At 45.4% G+C, this 18,037-nt stretch overlaps 4 protein-coding genes across 5 annotated transcripts; 2 read left to right on the top strand and 2 right to left on the bottom strand.

The window, feature by feature from the left end:
* The first annotated feature begins 3,657 nt into the window (after positions 1 to 3,657).
* Positions 3,658 to 5,798, top strand: LOC133391701 (serine/threonine-protein kinase Wnk-like). Its single transcript, XM_061647441.1, has 4 exons — positions 3,658 to 3,948; positions 4,027 to 4,110; positions 4,319 to 5,485; positions 5,548 to 5,798. Exons 1-4 carry the CDS (start codon positions 3,870 to 3,872, stop codon positions 5,592 to 5,594), a joined length of 1,377 nt encoding a protein of 458 aa, XP_061503425.1. The 5' UTR covers positions 3,658 to 3,869; the 3' UTR covers positions 5,595 to 5,798.
* A 1,199-nt stretch (positions 5,799 to 6,997) lies between these two features.
* Positions 6,998 to 9,889, bottom strand: LOC3290009 (uncharacterized). 2 transcript variants are annotated; one of them, XM_061647751.1, is made up of 6 exons: positions 9,633 to 9,889; positions 9,237 to 9,254; positions 8,918 to 8,929; positions 7,844 to 7,939; positions 7,298 to 7,607; positions 6,998 to 7,206 (listed from the first exon to the last, which is right to left on the bottom strand). In XM_061647751.1, the coding sequence occupies exons 1-6, from the start codon at positions 9,724 to 9,726 to the stop codon at positions 7,197 to 7,199; spliced, it is 540 nt and encodes a 179-aa protein (XP_061503735.1). In that variant the 5' UTR covers positions 9,727 to 9,889; the 3' UTR covers positions 6,998 to 7,196. The 2 variants fall into 2 exon arrangements, with proteins under 2 accessions (XP_061503735.1, XP_556256.3); XM_556256.3 differs by lacking the exons at positions 7,844 to 7,939; positions 8,918 to 8,929; positions 9,237 to 9,254 and having other exon boundaries at positions 7,298 to 7,646; positions 9,633 to 9,887.
* A 4,446-nt stretch (positions 9,890 to 14,335) lies between these two features.
* On the top strand, positions 14,336 to 15,575 carry LOC1276299 (small ribosomal subunit protein uS15m). The gene is made up of 3 exons (XM_315624.5): positions 14,336 to 14,803; positions 14,878 to 15,073; positions 15,150 to 15,575. Exons 1-3 carry the CDS (start codon positions 14,458 to 14,460, stop codon positions 15,442 to 15,444), a joined length of 837 nt encoding a protein of 278 aa, XP_315624.4. The 5' UTR covers positions 14,336 to 14,457; the 3' UTR covers positions 15,445 to 15,575.
* On the bottom strand, positions 15,506 to 17,934 carry LOC1276300 (SH3 domain-containing protein Dlish). The gene is made up of 3 exons (XM_061652240.1): positions 17,465 to 17,934; positions 16,140 to 17,257; positions 15,506 to 16,070 (listed from the first exon to the last, which is right to left on the bottom strand). Exons 1-3 carry the CDS (start codon positions 17,511 to 17,513, stop codon positions 15,906 to 15,908), a joined length of 1,332 nt encoding a protein of 443 aa, XP_061508224.1. The 5' UTR covers positions 17,514 to 17,934; the 3' UTR covers positions 15,506 to 15,905.
* Between the last annotated feature and the right edge of the window lie 103 nt (positions 17,935 to 18,037).

Here is an 18,037-nt window from a genome sequence, read left to right on the forward strand (position 1 = left end):
ACAACAGTGTGAATCTAGAAAAATGATGCTTGAATATTGTCCCACGGAAGAGATGGTTGCGGACATTCTAACGAAACCACTAGGAGCAACAAAACAAAGAAAATTTACGGAGATGTTAGGGCTTCATGGCACACGTTGAGGAGGAGTGTTGAGAAAGCAACATGTGTGCAATGAACACATCATAGTAGTCTTTAGAAAATGTTTAATATAGTCAGTCTAGTTTAAAATACATTACATACAAGTTCATTGTTTAGTTTCTGCTCCTCTTCTATTCCACTGTGTTATAACTACGCTCAACACAACCTGTGCAGCAGGTTCTGCGAACCGGGACAAACGCTAAACGCACTCAAATCTACTTACAACAGCCCCAACGAGTGCAACAGATTCAGCGAGTCGGGACAAACACTCCGCGTACTCAAATCATCATACAACAGCCTCAGCGTGTGCAGCAGGTTCAGCGGGTTGGGACTAACGCTCAGCAGACTCGGGTCTACATACAACAGCCTCAACGTGTGCAGCAGGTTCAGCGTATCGGTTACCTTACAAGTGCTCCACAAACACAAGTAATAAGGCTGTCGCAACAGGTGCAGCCCACTTCAACGGCAAAAGTTCAACAAGCACTAGTAATCAGGCAACAACCACAGGTAATACGCCAGCCACAACAGCGCATCGTAACAGCGCAATATGCGCCTGCTCAGTCGCAGAACAAGCGCGTGCTGGTCCAGTACCGTCAGGGGTGAATCGCAGGATCAATACTAACCTAGGCATCGGTCAACGACGATTAGTAGAATAGGCCGAAGAATTCGTTGATCCTATGTTCCCGAACACGTTTGGTAGCACCAATGACGATGCGATCGCTATTGCTTACAGGCAATGCTCGGGAAAGCATGGATCGGCCACCAGCCACACCACCGCTTATGGCAGTTCAGCGTCAGCACAAGGCGACTGTCTAAGGCTATTGATCTGCATTCGTCTGGCTAAGGAATTTCGAACAAACAAGACAAACAGCGTCCCGAACCTGTAAAATTTCATACATTTTTCATGTTCGATGTCTTGTTCGATTGGTGTCAGACCGCTGGGCCAGTTGCGAACGAAATGTTACAGGGTTTTTCGTATCAGTTTGCAAAGTGACAATATCAGCCACTTTCCCAAGCTTGATCGATACGGGGACGATCGAAGTGGTTATCAAAAATGACATAAATAGGTGGTTTTCTTGGAAGATTTTGCCATATTGTAGAGATTACTGAGCAAGATGATCGTAAAATAAATTAAAGCAACCGTTGTACCCAACTAACTACAACTATCGTTCCTCCTATCGATCGACTTTGAGGGAAGTGGCTGTATCATAATGACTGTGACAAATTGCATGACAATATTGTTTAAGTTTTTCTACTTAGTTTTTAATACGCCACAACCTGAATTCAGTTTGACAGCGCTTTGTGACATGTTGAGGAACTACTTAATCATTGTGATGGAAATAAAATAAGGACGCGTTGCTGAAAAAAAACACCTTCTTCTTATCATGACTCAAATCACCATACAACATCCACAACGTGTGCAGCAGGTTCTGCGAACCGGTACAAACGCTCAACGCACTCAAATCTACTTACAACAGGCCAGCATAATACAACATAATAAGGCCAAAATAATCCAAATCTATAAATAAATAAATAAATAATTATATAGGAGATATAGAAGATATTCACAGAATGTGTTTGACAGTAGAATAGCAGCTTTTAGTTGTTGTTAATGATTCTACATGGAAATAAGTATTTCTTACGCGCAATTTGTTCTACACGGAGTCGTAATATTTCCTTATAATTCTTTATTAGGAATTACATATAGGCCATTTTTGTAAATAGAACACCCCATACGATTTTCTCTAACACGAGTATCGCTTTGTCGTGTAAAAACACTATCAAATGCATTCCAAATAATGGCCTGTTCGTGTTGAAAAAACTGGAAAATAATTGCAAAAATAAACATACTATTTCACGGCTGTATCATTTTGCGAGTCATTTAAGCCAGTAGGTTCAAAGTCTGCGTAATAAAAATTATTGCAAATGGTGAATAATCCTATTCATAAAGAAAAATGACTTGGTAAACCCTGTAAGTATACACGATCTGTCGAACCAGTCGGATGGTGCGGTTGGTTTAATGGTTTCGTAGCTGTTCTGAATTTGACTATCGTCAAGCCATAAACTGAACGAATGTGCGTAGCTAAACATGAATTACTTCTATTTGGCGTAACGTCCTACGCGGACATGCCGGCCTATACAGGCTTTCGAGAGTTAGTTGATTACCACGCAGCAGGATAGTCAATCCTTGCTACGGGGGGACGGTCCATTCTAGGCATGAACCCATGACGGGCATGTTATTGAGTCGTTCGAGTTGACGACTGTACCATGCGCCCGCCCCATGGATTCTCATGGATCGAAACATGGATTGGTAAGTGTTTAATGTTAAATGTTCCAAAATATCCCATATAGTGTTATGAACGATAGTGATCGTCCTGGGAGGCGTCTCGGGTTTAGGTGAGTTGTCATCCATTGAGAGCTGACTTATCCAATCCATAACATCTAACAAATGACAAGCCTCTTTTGGAATGTAGTCATCATGTCATCGTGAACCTGCAATGATTCGTTACTTAGTTCACTTTATCATGTGATTATTTACGCCTAAATGTATGCCACAATCGTAGCATAATTCAAATTAACGAGCCAATAATCCCGTGTTTGTTAACAACCAGCAATTAGAACTTTTTTGTTTTGCTACGTGCGCACTGTGTTACTTATTAATAGACTACTTATTATTCTACTGTGATTGTCTTCTTCTTTGGCTCAACAACCGATGTCGGTCAAGGCCTGTCTGTGCCCACTTGTGGGCTTGGCTTTTCAGTGACAAATTGATTCCCCCCCATAGCAGGATAGTCAGTCCTACGTATGGCAGCGCGGTCTATTTGGGGATTGAACCCATGACGGGCATGTTGTTAAGTCGTACGAGTTGACGACTGTGATTGTACTGTGTCTAAAAACAAAATTATGACGTGATCAGTTTATTGGCAACATCAAGGACAAACACAGTCCAGTGACCTTGGTCGCAACTCCGAACCAGTTTGCTGGAATAGCCTACATTGCTATTATTGGTTTAAAAAAACACAAAAAATGTCCTCTGAATACAAAATTGTGGTCCAATATAAACTCGAGATGAAAGAAATTCCGTTCCAAATTCCAAAAAAATGGTAAGATCGTAGGTACAAGGGATTCTTCTGAGAAGTTAGAAAGCTTTTGAAATTAGAGCCTATCCATCCATTCAAAATTGGCGTATGCTACAGATCGCCCACGATATGCTAATCTTGAGAAAAGATTAAGCTAAGCTCTACGCTTGTAAAGAAATATTCTAGAATAAGAAACTGGTTTTTTACGTTCATAACATTATTATCATATTTATATCACACACACATACATACTATCAGTGTGGGGTAGTATCACCGTCAATCGGCTCTCTGTGAGCATCTTATCATGCCAGCACTTCATCCGATATCGTACCCTGAGTCGGGGAACGAGTTAAAACACATACACACACTGGCCAATTTCGATTTCCCTCCCAGCAGCAAAATGCCCGTGACTTTATTTTATCTACCCGGTTCGGAAAATGTAAATTCCATAGCTAAACGACATCAACTGCGTGTGAGTTCGGGTGGATGATAGTCGCCAAAAATCGCACCCCGCCATATTTTAGACATAATTTTTCAAGACAAACCGGTTTATTCTTCTAATATTCTGACCTCCGGTGTTGAAGTCGCCTCTCGATCGTGGTTTAGTTTGCGAACGACATCTCCGTGCGGCACATCCAACTTCATTCGTACGATGAAGCATTGGTATGCCTTTGCCATTGTAGGACTGTGTTTGCTGCTCGAAAGGACGAACTGTGCACCACAGTTTGGAGGTATCACAGATACGGTACCGATAGCAAGTGCACGTGAGCACGAGTAACTTATACTCTTTGTTCTTTTCTTGTATTTAGCTTTCGCGCAGGCAAGCAGTTCGAAGTACGTGGTGAGGGAGCAATCGGTAGCACGTGTGGCCAAAGTGGAAATAAATAATAACAGTAAGTGGAAAATAATAAGTAGATTTTAACTTAATTTTCATTGAACACTTATGATCTGTAGTCAGTTTGAACTCTTATGTTATTTTATGTGTGTTTTATATACATCATTGATCCTTGAAATACGAAAAGCTTACTTTTAAATGATCTAAATTAAAATGTGAAAGTAAGTTAGATCCAAATATTAACGGCAAGTTTCAACCGATTACAGATCCCAGCACGGCGAATGCCATCAGTTCGATTACGTCATTGCGTAATCAGTTCAGAGTGCAAACCGTTTTTCAAGCTCCAGACCAACAAATTCAGCGACCTCAAGGAATAAGGAACCCGCTACCAAATCAGAATGCTCAGCCAAACTTGGCACGTGCTCAGCAGACTACGTTCCAACAGATTAGGCCCACCGCTGGCAGAGTTCAGCAGTTTCAACCAGCCAGGATAAACGCTCCCCAGAAACAGGTCATCACGGAACCGCAGATAGTGAAGGAGATTCAACCCTCCAGGACAAATGTTCCCCAGAATCAGCTCATCAGACGGCAGCAGATAGTACAGCAGTTTCAACCCACAGGGACAAATGCTGCCCAGGCTCAGCTCATCAGACGGCAGCAGATAGTGCAGCAGTTTCAACCCACAGGGACAAATGCTCCCCAGACACAAACCATCAGACGACAGCAGATAGGGCAGCAGCTACAGCCCACTGTGACAAGAGTGCAGCCAGTTCAAGTAACAAGGCGAACGGAAATAGTGCAACAGGTACTACCGACCGGGACAAACGCTCCCCAAACACAAACCATCAGGCGACAGCAAGTAGTGCAGCAGGTTCAGCCCACCGTGACAAGAGTGCAGCCAGTTCAAGTAGTAAGACGTAAGCAAGTAGTGCAGCAAGTTCAATCTACCAGGACAAACGCTCCCCAGACACAAACCATCAGGCGACAGCAGACCGAGCAGCAGCAGCCCACTGTGACTAGAGTGCAGCCAGTACAAGTGGTAAGGCAGCAACAGCAACCACGGGTAGTAAGCCAGCCACAACCCATCGCAACAGCACAATACACACAGGCTCAAACGGTGCAAAGCGTCCCTGCTCAGTCACAGTACGAGCGTGAGCTGGCCCAGTATCGCCAGGTTCTGGCTGAATACCGAGCACAAACAGGAGGAGCAGCACCTCAAGTCTACCAGACCCAAACAGCAGCGCCGCAAGTTTATCAGGCCCAAACAGCAGCGCCTGTAGTTTACCAACCCCAACCACAATACGTCCAAACATACGCACAGCCAGTCCAACAGCAGCCGTACTATGTGCAGCCGGCCCAGCAGCAGCCATACTATCAGCCGAGTACCGGCCGATCCAACACTTCCGGCGGCAGGTCTTCAGGTTTGCTATCCAGTACGTATGAATTTGTTAGTGTGTAATGAGTCCAATGAGTAATTTATCCTTATTATTTTCAGCTTTCACGAATGGCTTACGAGCGCTTACCGGTGGATTGTTTGGTTAAATGAAAGGAATGGGGCCACCTAGCACCGGTACCATCACCAGCGAAGCAGATCAATCGAACAATAGTGTGCTTATGGTTCAAGCGTGTGGTTCAACAGATGCTAAGTATGATTTATAGTTCGTGACATTTCATTTGAATTCAAATTAATTCATCACATGTTAAATTCAATAATAGGAAATATAAAAATATGCTCTCAGAATGTTACACCCAACATGATGCATTATTTATTTGTTGCGCTGTTGGGGGATTTTCAAAGCAAGCTTTTAGGAATTTGCTCATGTCTCTCTATGTATAGTTTGGAATAAAAACGATAAAATTTAAATGGAATAATAAATATTTCAAATCACATGATAAATGATTTGGGAATCAAGCTCATTTTTAGGGTTCGTCGCTTGTTCTACACGTTGAAGGTGTTTCAGTCTTTCGTGTAAACTCTAACCTATGTAGGGGAAGGTGAAGGTGATACACGTCAGTAATGCGGATCGATAACCTGTTTTAGGGGTTTATATTTTTTAATGTCACCTAAGGAGGAAGCTTTTAGCGTAAACGGTAGTAAATAAATCAATTGAACGATTTGTGGTGGTCGAGGTTAACCATAGTTCGAACACTAGAGTCCAAAATATATCCCTTCTAATCACCTCCTGCCTTCTTTTCAATAATTGACAAGTCTAGCACTGAGCGTTGGGCTATTTTAAAACTACATGATAAAACGATTACAGGGTGACCTCAAGGCTTTTAATTGTCTCGTTAACAGTTTTGATTGAATCCTACTGCCCTATATTCTTTAGATTTTGCTCCACGATATATTGACTGGTTCGGTGAACATTCGGTGAGACAAAAAAAAACAGTAGTAACATCTAAAAGTAGTGTAATACCTTAAGAAAAAGTCATAAGCTTATGTGAAGCTCTGCATGTTTTAGTGGCAATCTTGTTGAGTGGCAAAAAAAATCTTTAGTTGAATGTACCTTATCCACAAATGGCTTGCAAAGAAGAACGCTAGATTTTAAGCTTAGCATTAATCAACCGATTGAAAAAGACAAATGAGGTGAATTGGTTCAAAGTATCTACAAAAAATGTACCTTATCATATACGATATCCATGAATAGCAAAATCTAAATTGTTGATCAGCTGATGACAGCTTACATTTAACAACTACCAAGGACACAAAAATCATTTCTCAAAAAAAAAAAAATATGCACACAAAAGGTTCGTCTCTTGTGACATTCACCAGCGCATTGAAGTCTTTTGATCCGGACAAACCTATGGCCTACATTCGAAGGGCGTAACGCTGTTAACCTGTTTCGTTGTATTTTTCGTGTATGTTTTCTCTCTCCCACTCTTTCTCTCTCTCTCTCACGACACCAAAAAAGCTGACGTGTAACAAACTTGCAGCAAAAGGGCGGTTTCAATTTTTCCACGATATTTTATTCATAAATAAACATATAGAAATAGCTTACAACACGAAAATGGCTTCAGCGCAGCCGAGAACGACCGATTCCGTTCACGGCCAATATCTTGACGATGTAAATGAGGGGTTGTGTCATCTATCGCTACCCGCTAGCGACGTTGCTTATTTACAGACTCCAAAACGGGTCGCTTCACTTAGAAGAACCTGCAACAATGCACCACGAACACAAAGAAATTAGTTAATATTAGCGAACATTGGAAAGGAAAGTGTTTGAATACTCGCACACGATACTTACAAACCACCGCCGCCTCCACCGAACGAGTTAGCCGACGCTTGGGCATTGGAGGCCGAACCACCGAAACCTCCCAGACCGCCGCCGAACGAGGCGGACTGTGCCGACGCCTGTGCACCGGATCCACCGAAACCACCGCCAGGGCCACCGCCGAACGAGTTAGCGTTCGAGTTACTGAACGAGCCCGAAATGCCGCCTAGACCGATGTTGAAGGAGGCGGACTGTGCGTTAGCCTGGCTGCCGGAGAATCCACCACCACCACCACCGAGCAGACCACCGACCGGACCACCGTAGTGTCCACCATAGTGGGGGCCTGGATACGGGCGATAGTAGCGTGGATGGTGTCGGTATCCTTTTCGGCACGGAACGATCCCACGGAAGGGTTTTGTTTTTGATTTGAAAAGGAAGAAATAAACCAAAGCAAACGAAATGATTAATACTGAGTTTCATTTAAATGGGTGATCACTCCCCCTCCGTCAGGTATTTGCTATCAGCGCAAAGAGCAAAAAGACTTCAACAGTATCGGGACGACGAACCCAAACCCATTACCTGGATCTACGTATCCGACTGGGGCTAGTACACCGACCGGCGCTACACCGATCGGTGCTACCGCTACTGGAACCGGAACCGCTACCGGAATAAAGCCTAAAAGAACCGAACCGTTACACCGGAGTGATTAGTAGCAAACTACTTTTAGCTAGAATTAGGGAAGAGGAATTTTGGAAGGGATTGTGAGCTGGGGAAGGGAGGTTGCGAGGCAGTACGATCTTCACCAATACAGTTTCAGGAATATAGTCGCTAATTGATCTTGACTACTACAAGTTTGTAAAAGAATAAATAAATTTGCACACTGAACAACAAAGCAAACACTTTGCATAAAACGGTTTATCCAAAAAGGGATCGAAAGATGCCCGTTATCTCAAACCGACCTTCTTGTGTGCGAAGGTCACTGTCTGCTCGTAACGTATTCTTTCGATGGAATGGTAAACATATTCTCTCGTAAAAATGCGTACAAACGATGGCAAAACGACATGCTAAAGATGTCAAGACGATTGGTAACTCAATCATATAGCACCCTGAAGGAGCGGCATGTACATCGTTCATTGCTCCATCACACGCCATAACCATCCACAGGTAGCAAGCATCACTGTCGTATCTAAGATGATGCCAGGTGGGGTGTGAAATATTGAAGAATTTTGGGGGATTTTTTTACGAAATTTATTCAACGCGTGGGATTTTATCGTTTTCGCCCCGGCGACGATCGGTTGTATGACAACACGAACAAGCACAGGTTGTTTGCGGAAGCGTAAAGATCAACAAAGAGAAACAGCGAAAGAGATTCTGCCAAGTGATTCTTGGTCAAGTAGTTTGTTATTTTTAAATGATTGATGAGAGAGCCGAAAGAGGAGATTTTTTTTTTAATTCAAACCCAAACGTGGTTGCAAAATAAATTGCTAAAATGGCGGTTTGAAAATAAATACTAAAGAACCATTTGGTTTTGCGAGGAAAACAAAGTTGTTTGAGAACTTAATTATTAAAAATGTCGAAGATTCGTACTGCGTCCGTTTGTTAGTAGGAATGGATTTGAAGGAAAATTACAGTAACCAAAGAACACTATCATACCTCTACGCAGTGCTGTTTGGTGTGCGTTTAAATGTGTGAATCCATTTATAGACATGTGTGTTTGTGTTTGCATGTGTTCGCATGTCGAAGCAACACGACGAAAGCCAGGAAGGTCACAAAAGATGCGCGAGATGTATCGATTTCGTGTATCGTGTTCGAGAAGCAGATCGTAGACGATTGAGTAAAGACGGTTGGTTTGAAGCAAACATTAGCACAAGCCGCAACACGCGTCATAATCAGCATCATAATCGTTGGGGATAGAGACAATTTTACAGTGTATTATTTTCTTGACATTTCTCAGATTTTTTTTTGAGAATACCTTTTCGATAGAATTTTCCTTCGGTGTAGAACAAGCAAACAATTTTGCAATCACACAAATATTACCGACGATTTGATCGACACACCAAATTCACCATTTTTACAAAAGCGGCAACATCGGGCAGAAAAATAAACAAGGAAAATATGTGTTAATTTTCACTAACTCACTACTTATATTAAACTACTTAAACTAGCAGTTAGTGTAGTAAAGCTAAAAGGTTGTTTTCCACACAACTGACTCCCAATGGCGCTCGGGATTGGAAAAGCTACACCAACAACGATCCTACCGCCTACTGCGATACCAAACTACCAGATCAGCGGCTTCACTACACACTGCGTTTCGCTACACACTGCGCGCCCTCTTGCGGCAAAAGCAAACCATCTCACGATGTAATACCTCCTCCAAAGCCGGGATATCCGAAGCCAAACTGGGGCGCCGGTGCAGCAACCGCAGCGGCCACTAGGGCCATCAACACAACAAACAGTTTCATGCTGAAACGGGGGGGTACGGTGGTGACTTTTCACAGATTTCACAATCAAACAACACCAATCGAACAGCGGGTTACAGTGTGGTACGGTAACTTCACGATCACGCGATTCCGTGCTTTCCGTCCGACGACGCTCGCGCAACTGCTTTCAATCGATAGACAAATAATGGTTTTTATGCTGCGCTGGGCACGGTCGTCCCTAGCGCTGCGAGCTCACTGTTGTCGCAGCATCCCTTCCACGGGTTTTCCCTGCTCCAACAAAACAACAACTCCTCGCGAACGCCCATGGAACATTAGGGGGGAGAAGTTGTAATGTTTTGCAGTTCGGCCGGCTTGGACGATATTACAAGATCACGCGCGCGGCGGGAAGCGTTGGTCGAGCAAGGTGACTTGATTGAGTCACGTTGATTTTATTTTCGGGCTGTCGCGCTGGCCGGTGGACGCCGTTGAAGATCACACGTTCAAGTTCAAGTTTTACGCACAACTTGCCGATCGGGTTGTGGGTTGTGTTTGTGTGCGCGATGTTCCGAAGTTTTCCGAACGGGTCAGGTCAGGAAGCGAGCATAACATATCCTTGAGAAGCGCCGTTTCTTATTCAAATGTCGTTGACCGTTTGGGTGCATGGGTGGGATGGGTGGAACAGACGATGAGTGTCGGTTGAAGATGGCATGGGTCAGCGGTATACAGACGAGATTGGAGGATGTTCTTCGGGCAGGTTTCTAGAAATGGTTAACTGTTCCTAGTGCCTAGCGTTCAAGCTGTCCCATTAAGAGCACAGACGCTGACGCTGCTATGATCGTTTTACAGTTGTCTGTGGCTGGATGGGCCCGTCCAAGAGGTGACACGGAAATGACTACAATGAAAGAGATAGTTGGCTGGGTATTTCCCCAGTGTTACTCCTTTTTTATTGCATTGTTCACATAGGTCCCTACCGATCAGTAACGACCCCAGCATTGCCCGGCCACGATTGTCTGCAAAGAGAAAATAATGATCGTGACCTTCGCTCTCCATCACGCGACATGTCTTCTCGTCCGTACGCCCGATACACAACAGAATGTAACAAAATCCTTCAACACTAATCGCACTCTAGTAGTACGGAAAGGGATGGAATATACATAAAAAAAGATCTTCCAAAAGTGTACCCTGCAGCTGGATCGATTCCAGCACAAAGTACAAGGCCTACTGCTTTGGGTGGTGTGTGCCGATCAATCAAGTGTGCGCGGTAAAACGGGTCGTCGGGGGCTTCTAAAAAGCCACCAAAAAGCCGTGACATTGTGCTTACGTGAAAGGTTTCACGGAGACGGCGGCGGCGGCAATAGTAGCAGAAGCCGGCCGGTGAGTAACCGAAAGCTTCGAGTGTCTTTCCATTATTTTTGCTCTGATTTTGTTGTTATGTTATCCACTCATTCGGTGATCGTTGGTGACATGCTGCTCCGTTGACCTGGAAGTGGTTTTGAAGGAAATCCAGTGAAGGGGCTCACCTATATCGAAGCATAATTGGTACATACACTACCCTACTGGTGGGACAGAAACAGGACATTCGAAACCTCAAGGTCAGTTTGTTTGTGGCGTAGAGTTTTCACTTTTGTTTTTATTCACTTTCCATTTCTTTTCTGTTGCCTTGTGATTCGTTTTTAGCCCTTTTGGTGTGATCGGTTCTGAACCAGGAGATCACTTCCTGGTTGGGGTTTGAGTTAATCTATTCTGAAGATTTCTGGAACTTCATCACACAAAAAATGTTTACTTTGCACATCATCTCAACAGCATTCAACAAAAGGGTGGCTAATGAGCTATGATGAGTGCGTAACTAATTGATGATTATGCTTCATCATCTTCTTGACTCTCTGTTCGCGCTTCTTAGCGCTATCAGTTTTATGATCGTCTTGTATTTAAGCTGTTTTGATCTACGTTTTTGTAAAAAAAAAACATACCATAAACCTGTTCTACTCCTATTTTACGCACAAACAAACGATGCTCTCCCATTGATCACATCCGGCTGGGGATTAGATTTTTTACATTCTTGTCCTGTTGTGTTTAGTTTTGTCGCGTTCTCCATAGAAGAAGAAAAAAGAATTAAATTATTCTGAATCACAGTGCTTACGCATGTCTGAGACTTTTATCACTGCAAATTCTAATTGTGGAGAGGCGCGGTGGTATGGGTGGTATTGATATCTGTTTTGTGGGAATCCCCACACGGGGCTATCATTTCAAGCACATCCGCAACCGAAAGTAAACAATGGATCGAACATCTTAAGCGGAGAGTCACGCAGCTCCGGTCAAGGTGCAGTCGATCAGAGCAGGCGTTCGTTTGGCGGAGTGCGCTTAGGGTGTGTTAGAGAGATGGACGCCGCGATGTTTAGTGTATGTGAGGGAATGAATGCGGCATTCAGAGCTGTAAGCTGCAGAGTAGCGCAGCGAGTTCAGTGGTTAGAACAGATGCAAAACAAATCTTACGGAGATGCTGGAATACGATGTGCTTACCTATGAATAGATCGAAAAAAAGAGATCTATTGATAACTCATACAATAAACTACAACAGAACCTAGATTTGGAGCGTACTTTACGGCCTGACACTGTCAGCCAACTATTGGACAACCAATTGAAAAGCGTTCTACCATTGAGTTCTAACTGTAGCTGAAGTTAGGTCGAGTTTACCCGGCCAAGAAAAAACATTAAGTGGCAATATTATCGAAAAGAATTAGTTGGTCCGAGATGGGTTATCCGGAATGCATCCATGGTTCCGCTCTGGTTCTGGCAAGGTTGACACCGATTCCGACTCCAGAGAAATGGAATCGATAGCTTTACCGGAATTGGCGGAATCGTCCTGAATCGTAGTCGACCGATATTAGTGTCTGTGCGTACTTTAACGGACTTTAATTAAATGACCGTTTAAGGTTTGATACCTGAATGAACCGCAGCCACTAACCTACTATGGATACTACAATAAGACACAGTTATATTAATCGATCGCAGTGTGAAGCTAACTGCGCCTTAGCTCGTGCAATTTTAGAACATGGGTCTGTTTTTTTCTTGTCCATATTTAGAGCAACAAAACAACGAAAAAATATAAAGAAAAATGATCCGATTTAATTTCAGAAACTACTATGGAGTGATCGGAGTGCACCCAACCGATCGGCTCGAAACACTTTAACATCGCAAAACGGGCAAATCCTTTTGTTGCCAGAAGTATACTAAGAGGTTTCATCAACGCTCCAAACATTTTAGAGAGGGCATACTTGCCAAAGATGCGTGCAACACAATGACGGAGAAAGTGTAAGATATGTTAGATGTGTATTCTGACATTTACTAATATCGGTCAACTACGATTCCGCACGATTCCGAGGATTCCGACGATTCAGGCCGAAAGATTCCGGATGATTCCGGACGATTTCTGATGATTCAGAATGATTCCGCACGGTTCCGGCGGGATTGATTAACCTACCCTTCGGTACTAGTTCCGAAATTTGATGGAACCGGTCGGACTAGTGATGGGTAAAGTTCTCCACGACTCCAATCCGACTCCGATAAATTCGGAACCGACTCCGGAAGGTAGGTCCGCCCTACATCATCCGGAGTCGTTCGAAATTGCCCGGAATCGACCAGAGTTGAGTTGTCTGGAGCCGTCTGGAGTCGTCCGGAGTCTTTCGGAGTCGTCTGAATTCATCCGAAATCGGCTACAGACGGAGTCATCCGGAAACACAGGCCTGTATAAGAAGTGCACGCGCAAAGTGAAAGACAAAAACACAACGAAAAGAAAAATCTGATCACAAGCACAAAGGCTCCTGTTGACTCCGACCAACTCCGATGCCGGTCGACTCCGAACGACTCCGGACGACTCCGGACGACTCCGGACGACTACGGAAGGCTCCGGACAACTCCGGCGGATCTAGTGGTTCCATTTTGCCGGAGTCGGAATCGAACTAACAATAGTTGGAGTCGGATCGGAGTCGTGGGTGCGCTCCAGAGAGCACATCACTAGTTCGGATCCAGTTCCGTGTTTTTGTTAATTTTGCCAAACTATAGTGTCGTGGTACAGTTGTTGACTCACATGGGCTCTAGGCCTGACTTACTTTCCGGCTATCCGGATATATTCTGACTAATAAATCATCAACAATAGTCAATAGCAAACAATAGCATCACAGACAACAGTTAATCTCATCAGAGGCTATAGCGTGCCTAGACTGACCATTATTTAGGACCATTACAAATATAGAACTGGACTTACCAAACGTAGTAAGTTTGCTCTACAATAAACATACAGAACCATTTTTACAATAATAATACAATAAAAAAAACAACACACGAACAGGAAACACTAAATAACTTTAGCGAGCACCCCTGCAACGAGTGCTGTACAGTGGCGAAGCTTCGCAATTTCTCGTCTAGGTGGCAGCACTGTATTATGGCAAGATCAAACCCTGTTCGACTTTCCTAATTTAACGCGCTTAAAATTATGCTAATTTTAGGCAAACTGCTATGTAATTTATCATACAAATGGCAATAATGTATTATGTAAAAGTAATCGAGTGTTTTGAATGTAGTTTTTAATTTGCCTCCCTCACTCCTGTCACATTATTGTCATTTTGCGTGAACATGACCGTACCTTCGCCATTCCCATCATCCAGTGACAGGAAGAAACGTAAACAAAAAAGAAAAGAAAAAAAGTCCCCATCGGGGAAAGAAATCGTGGTGTCGGTCTTTCGTAACAATAATAATATTCAATAATTACCAACCATGAACGCGCTCGCCAAGCTGAAAACGCTCACCCCCAGCGTCAATCAAATCGTACGCACGTACGCATTAAAATCGGACCTCAAAATCAAATGGGTCCGACCGGAGAAGATCCCGTGCTACAAGCCGGAGAAGTCGGGCGATTTGCAGTCCCTGCCAACGTTTGCCGGCACCGAGCTGATGAAGGATTACCGTGACTCGAAGGAGCTGGAGACGGCCAACGAGCATGTGCGCAATCTGTTCACCATACAGCACAATCGGCGCCGGGAGATGGTGGAAAACTTTAAGGAGGACATGGTGCGAAGGGTGTACCGACACGAGCTGGACTACGGTTCCATCGAGGCACAGCGTGAGCATCGAGGGTGAGATGGTTTGTTTAGGTTCTGTTGGTGCTGATACCGCTATTTCGCTTCCCTTTTCCAGTGGGGCTGATGACGGCCAGGATTCGCAGCTTGCAAGACTACATGGAAAAGTTCCCCCGCCAGTCCGTGGTGAAGGTTCAGCTGAAGGAGTTGATTGACAAACGCAAGCGCTTCCTTCGCTACCTGCGCCGATGGGACTATCGGCGGTTCGAGTACATGCTGGAGAAGCTTGATCTCGTGTACAAACCCTATCCAACGTAAGAGAGCGTTTGAAATGCCCTATTTTATGAGGAAAATTTAATCTAACCTCCTTTGCTGGCATCATATTTCAAGGCATTTCCACTGGATCACACGCAAAGACTCGTTGCGCAAGCTGACCAACATCCACTGCGACCAGATCAAAGAGACGCGACTGGAAGAGTACCGCCGGCAGTTGGAATCGCAACAGATTGACTTTCTCGAGAACAAGCTGAAAACGCTGGAATTCATCCGCAAGGAGCAGACGGAATGCCAGGTACCGGTGACAGTATCGAGCGATGAAATCAAAGCCGTCCGCAAGCAATACGAAGAGCTGAAGCAAAAGCGAGCGGCAGCAGCGGAAAGCTTAAAAGAGCCCGAAGATTCTTAAAACTTCCCTCTTGCGGGTGTTTTTGTTGTTTGAGCAAGGAAGAGAATGCGCCAACCATGGGTTTATTCTTTTCCGTTCACTTTTATTTGTATAAAAAAATACATTAATACGAATAAAGTTAATAGACTTGAGCTAGAGCGCGTGTATAAAAATATAAAAATAAAATACAAACGTTCACAATTCAAAAAAACGGTTACACTACGGACCATTTCTAAGGGGGAATGAGGAATGTACCGGTGCCACGAATCGACGAACCGTGTGGACGGGACAGGGAAAAGGGGACAGAAAACATATAATGCTTAAACTACAGGATTATTCTCGCAACTGTCTCACACTTCGACATGGAAGAAAACGTTTGCCTTATTACATTCTACGTTGCTTGCGCGCGCGGTTTACGAATAAGTTAGAAACTAACCAATACAGGAAAGGGGATTTGAAGCGCGACGAAACACGGAACTCCTCTACAGACTCGTCATGGCAGGTGGGCGGGCGTATGCTTTGGGAATGAAACCGTACTTGCGGGTTTTCGGTGCGTAGGCCCACAACCATCCGTCGACGGTTTGGTTGTTGAGGTCGGCATAGATCCAGTCGCCTCTCCGTACGCTCAAATCGTCTGGTGCTTGTGCCTGAAAACAAGGGAAGAGGTAGAACACCGTCAGCAAGAATAAATCACGTTTTTAATTGATCGTCCTTACCTTGTAGTCATAGAGCATTACCAGCTCCGTGCCATGGTACCGTAGATCGTCCGATCCGATGCCAGGTTGTTGCTGATGTTGCTGCTGCTGCTGCTGCTGCTGTGTCTGCTGTTGATGCTGGGCCTGTTGCTGTTGCTGCTGTTGCTGCTGCTGATGTTGACCACCGCCACCTCCGCCGAGCGTCATATTACCTCCACCCATCGCTTGCAGACTGTTCATGTCGTTACCGATCGATCCCATACTATTTACACCGCCCTGCTGCTGCTGCTGCTTCCCCGCATGGCCCTGCAAAATGTTCTCCGCCGGGTAGACGAACCCGGACGGTATGAAGCCCTCCTGCCCGTCGCTCCGCACGATCCAGAACCACTCCGGGTCCTCCCGGTTCAGCACGGTCACAAACTCGCCCCGCTCCACCGACACGTCGTTCTCGTCGCGCGCGATAAACGTGTACAGCACGATGTACCGACCGCTCGGGTCCTTGGCGAATGGCAAGAAATCGGGCTCGGAGCTGAGACTCGCCTGCGAGTGCTTCAGCGCGTTCGTGAGCAGCCCCGGTCCAGTGCTGTCGTCCAGCACGTCTATACTGATGTCGGGCATACCGCCGTCGGTCAGGTCGGCCGCCGTCAGCCCGACACCATTGCCGAGGCCCCCTCCACCGACCACCAGCCCGGTCGTCCCCGGGCCAGTACCACCGCCTCCTCCACTACCTCCACCACCGTTAACACCACCACCACCACCGCCGCCTGGAGCACCCATGGTGGAGAGATCGCGCGGCAGCTTCTTCTTGATGGCCAGATCGGCCAGCTGCGTGTTGAACGGGGCACAGTACGAGTGCGGTATGAAGCCTTCCTGCCGCGTGTCCTGCCCGATCACGTACACCCAGTCGTTCTCGCGGTACAGTATGTTCACTATCTGGCCCCGCTTCACCTCCAGCTCGTCGTCCACGCAGGGTGTAAAGTCGTGCAGCACCACCATCTTGCTGTCGGGGCTGAGACCGTGCTCCTTCTCGATGCCGACCCGCACGAGCGTTTCGATGCTGGCCGATCCAGTGATGCGGCCCATGCCATGATTCAGCCCGAGACTGCTCGACAGATCCTTGTCGATATCGCTTCCGATCGCTGCGATCAAGTAAAGAGAAAACGACCAATTTAACTAGGTTGCAGTGTGCATACGATCACCAAAGGAAAGGAAAAACACATTGATGATCGATCGGATGGATTCCAACCAAATCACCACAGGGCATATGGGTGTGAGCGATCGCGTTCGCCCAACATCATCATCATCACACACACGCACGGAGTGGCTGAGCTCCAAAACATACTTACGTTTCTTCTTTTTCCCCCGTCTTATGCGTACGGGACAGAGGAATGCCATTATGGGAGCAGCTCGCCTAGCAGGCTTTTCGGATGCTCAGGGGGGTCGGTCGAATGGGTAGGAACCTGTGCGAGGCGCCACGGGTCCAAGCAAACGAAACGGGGGGCTCGGGGGAACTGGCCTATTCCGGATTGTGGATCTGCATCGTACCGCGACGATCACTTTTCACTGTCGCAAAATCGTTCACCACCGAGAAGGGAAAAAAACAAAAAGGCTGCTGTAGACGACGACGACAACGATCGACCGTGATTCCCACGGGCCAATGGAATGTTATTTTTATGGTAGAGCGTTCAATCGAAACGTCACGGGCGACCGTATACAGGTTTTTTTTACCTGTGGCATAGGCTGTCTCGCTCTCCTGTCTGCTCGCCGTTTGACTGCTACGATCGCGTAGCACATGTTGACACAACAAGTGGCATTCAACTTGCTTGTGTTTTTTTTGGCCACCATTTTTGGCCACCAAGTGCCGGTACGCTTACCCATAGTGCGTGTTTATCTTGCGAAACCGGAAACGAAGCGGAATG

The sequence above is a fragment of the Anopheles gambiae genome, chromosome 2 (genome assembly GCF_943734735.2).
Source record: "Anopheles gambiae chromosome 2, idAnoGambNW_F1_1, whole genome shotgun sequence".
In the NCBI taxonomy this organism is placed as follows: domain Eukaryota; kingdom Metazoa; phylum Arthropoda; class Insecta; order Diptera; family Culicidae; genus Anopheles; species Anopheles gambiae.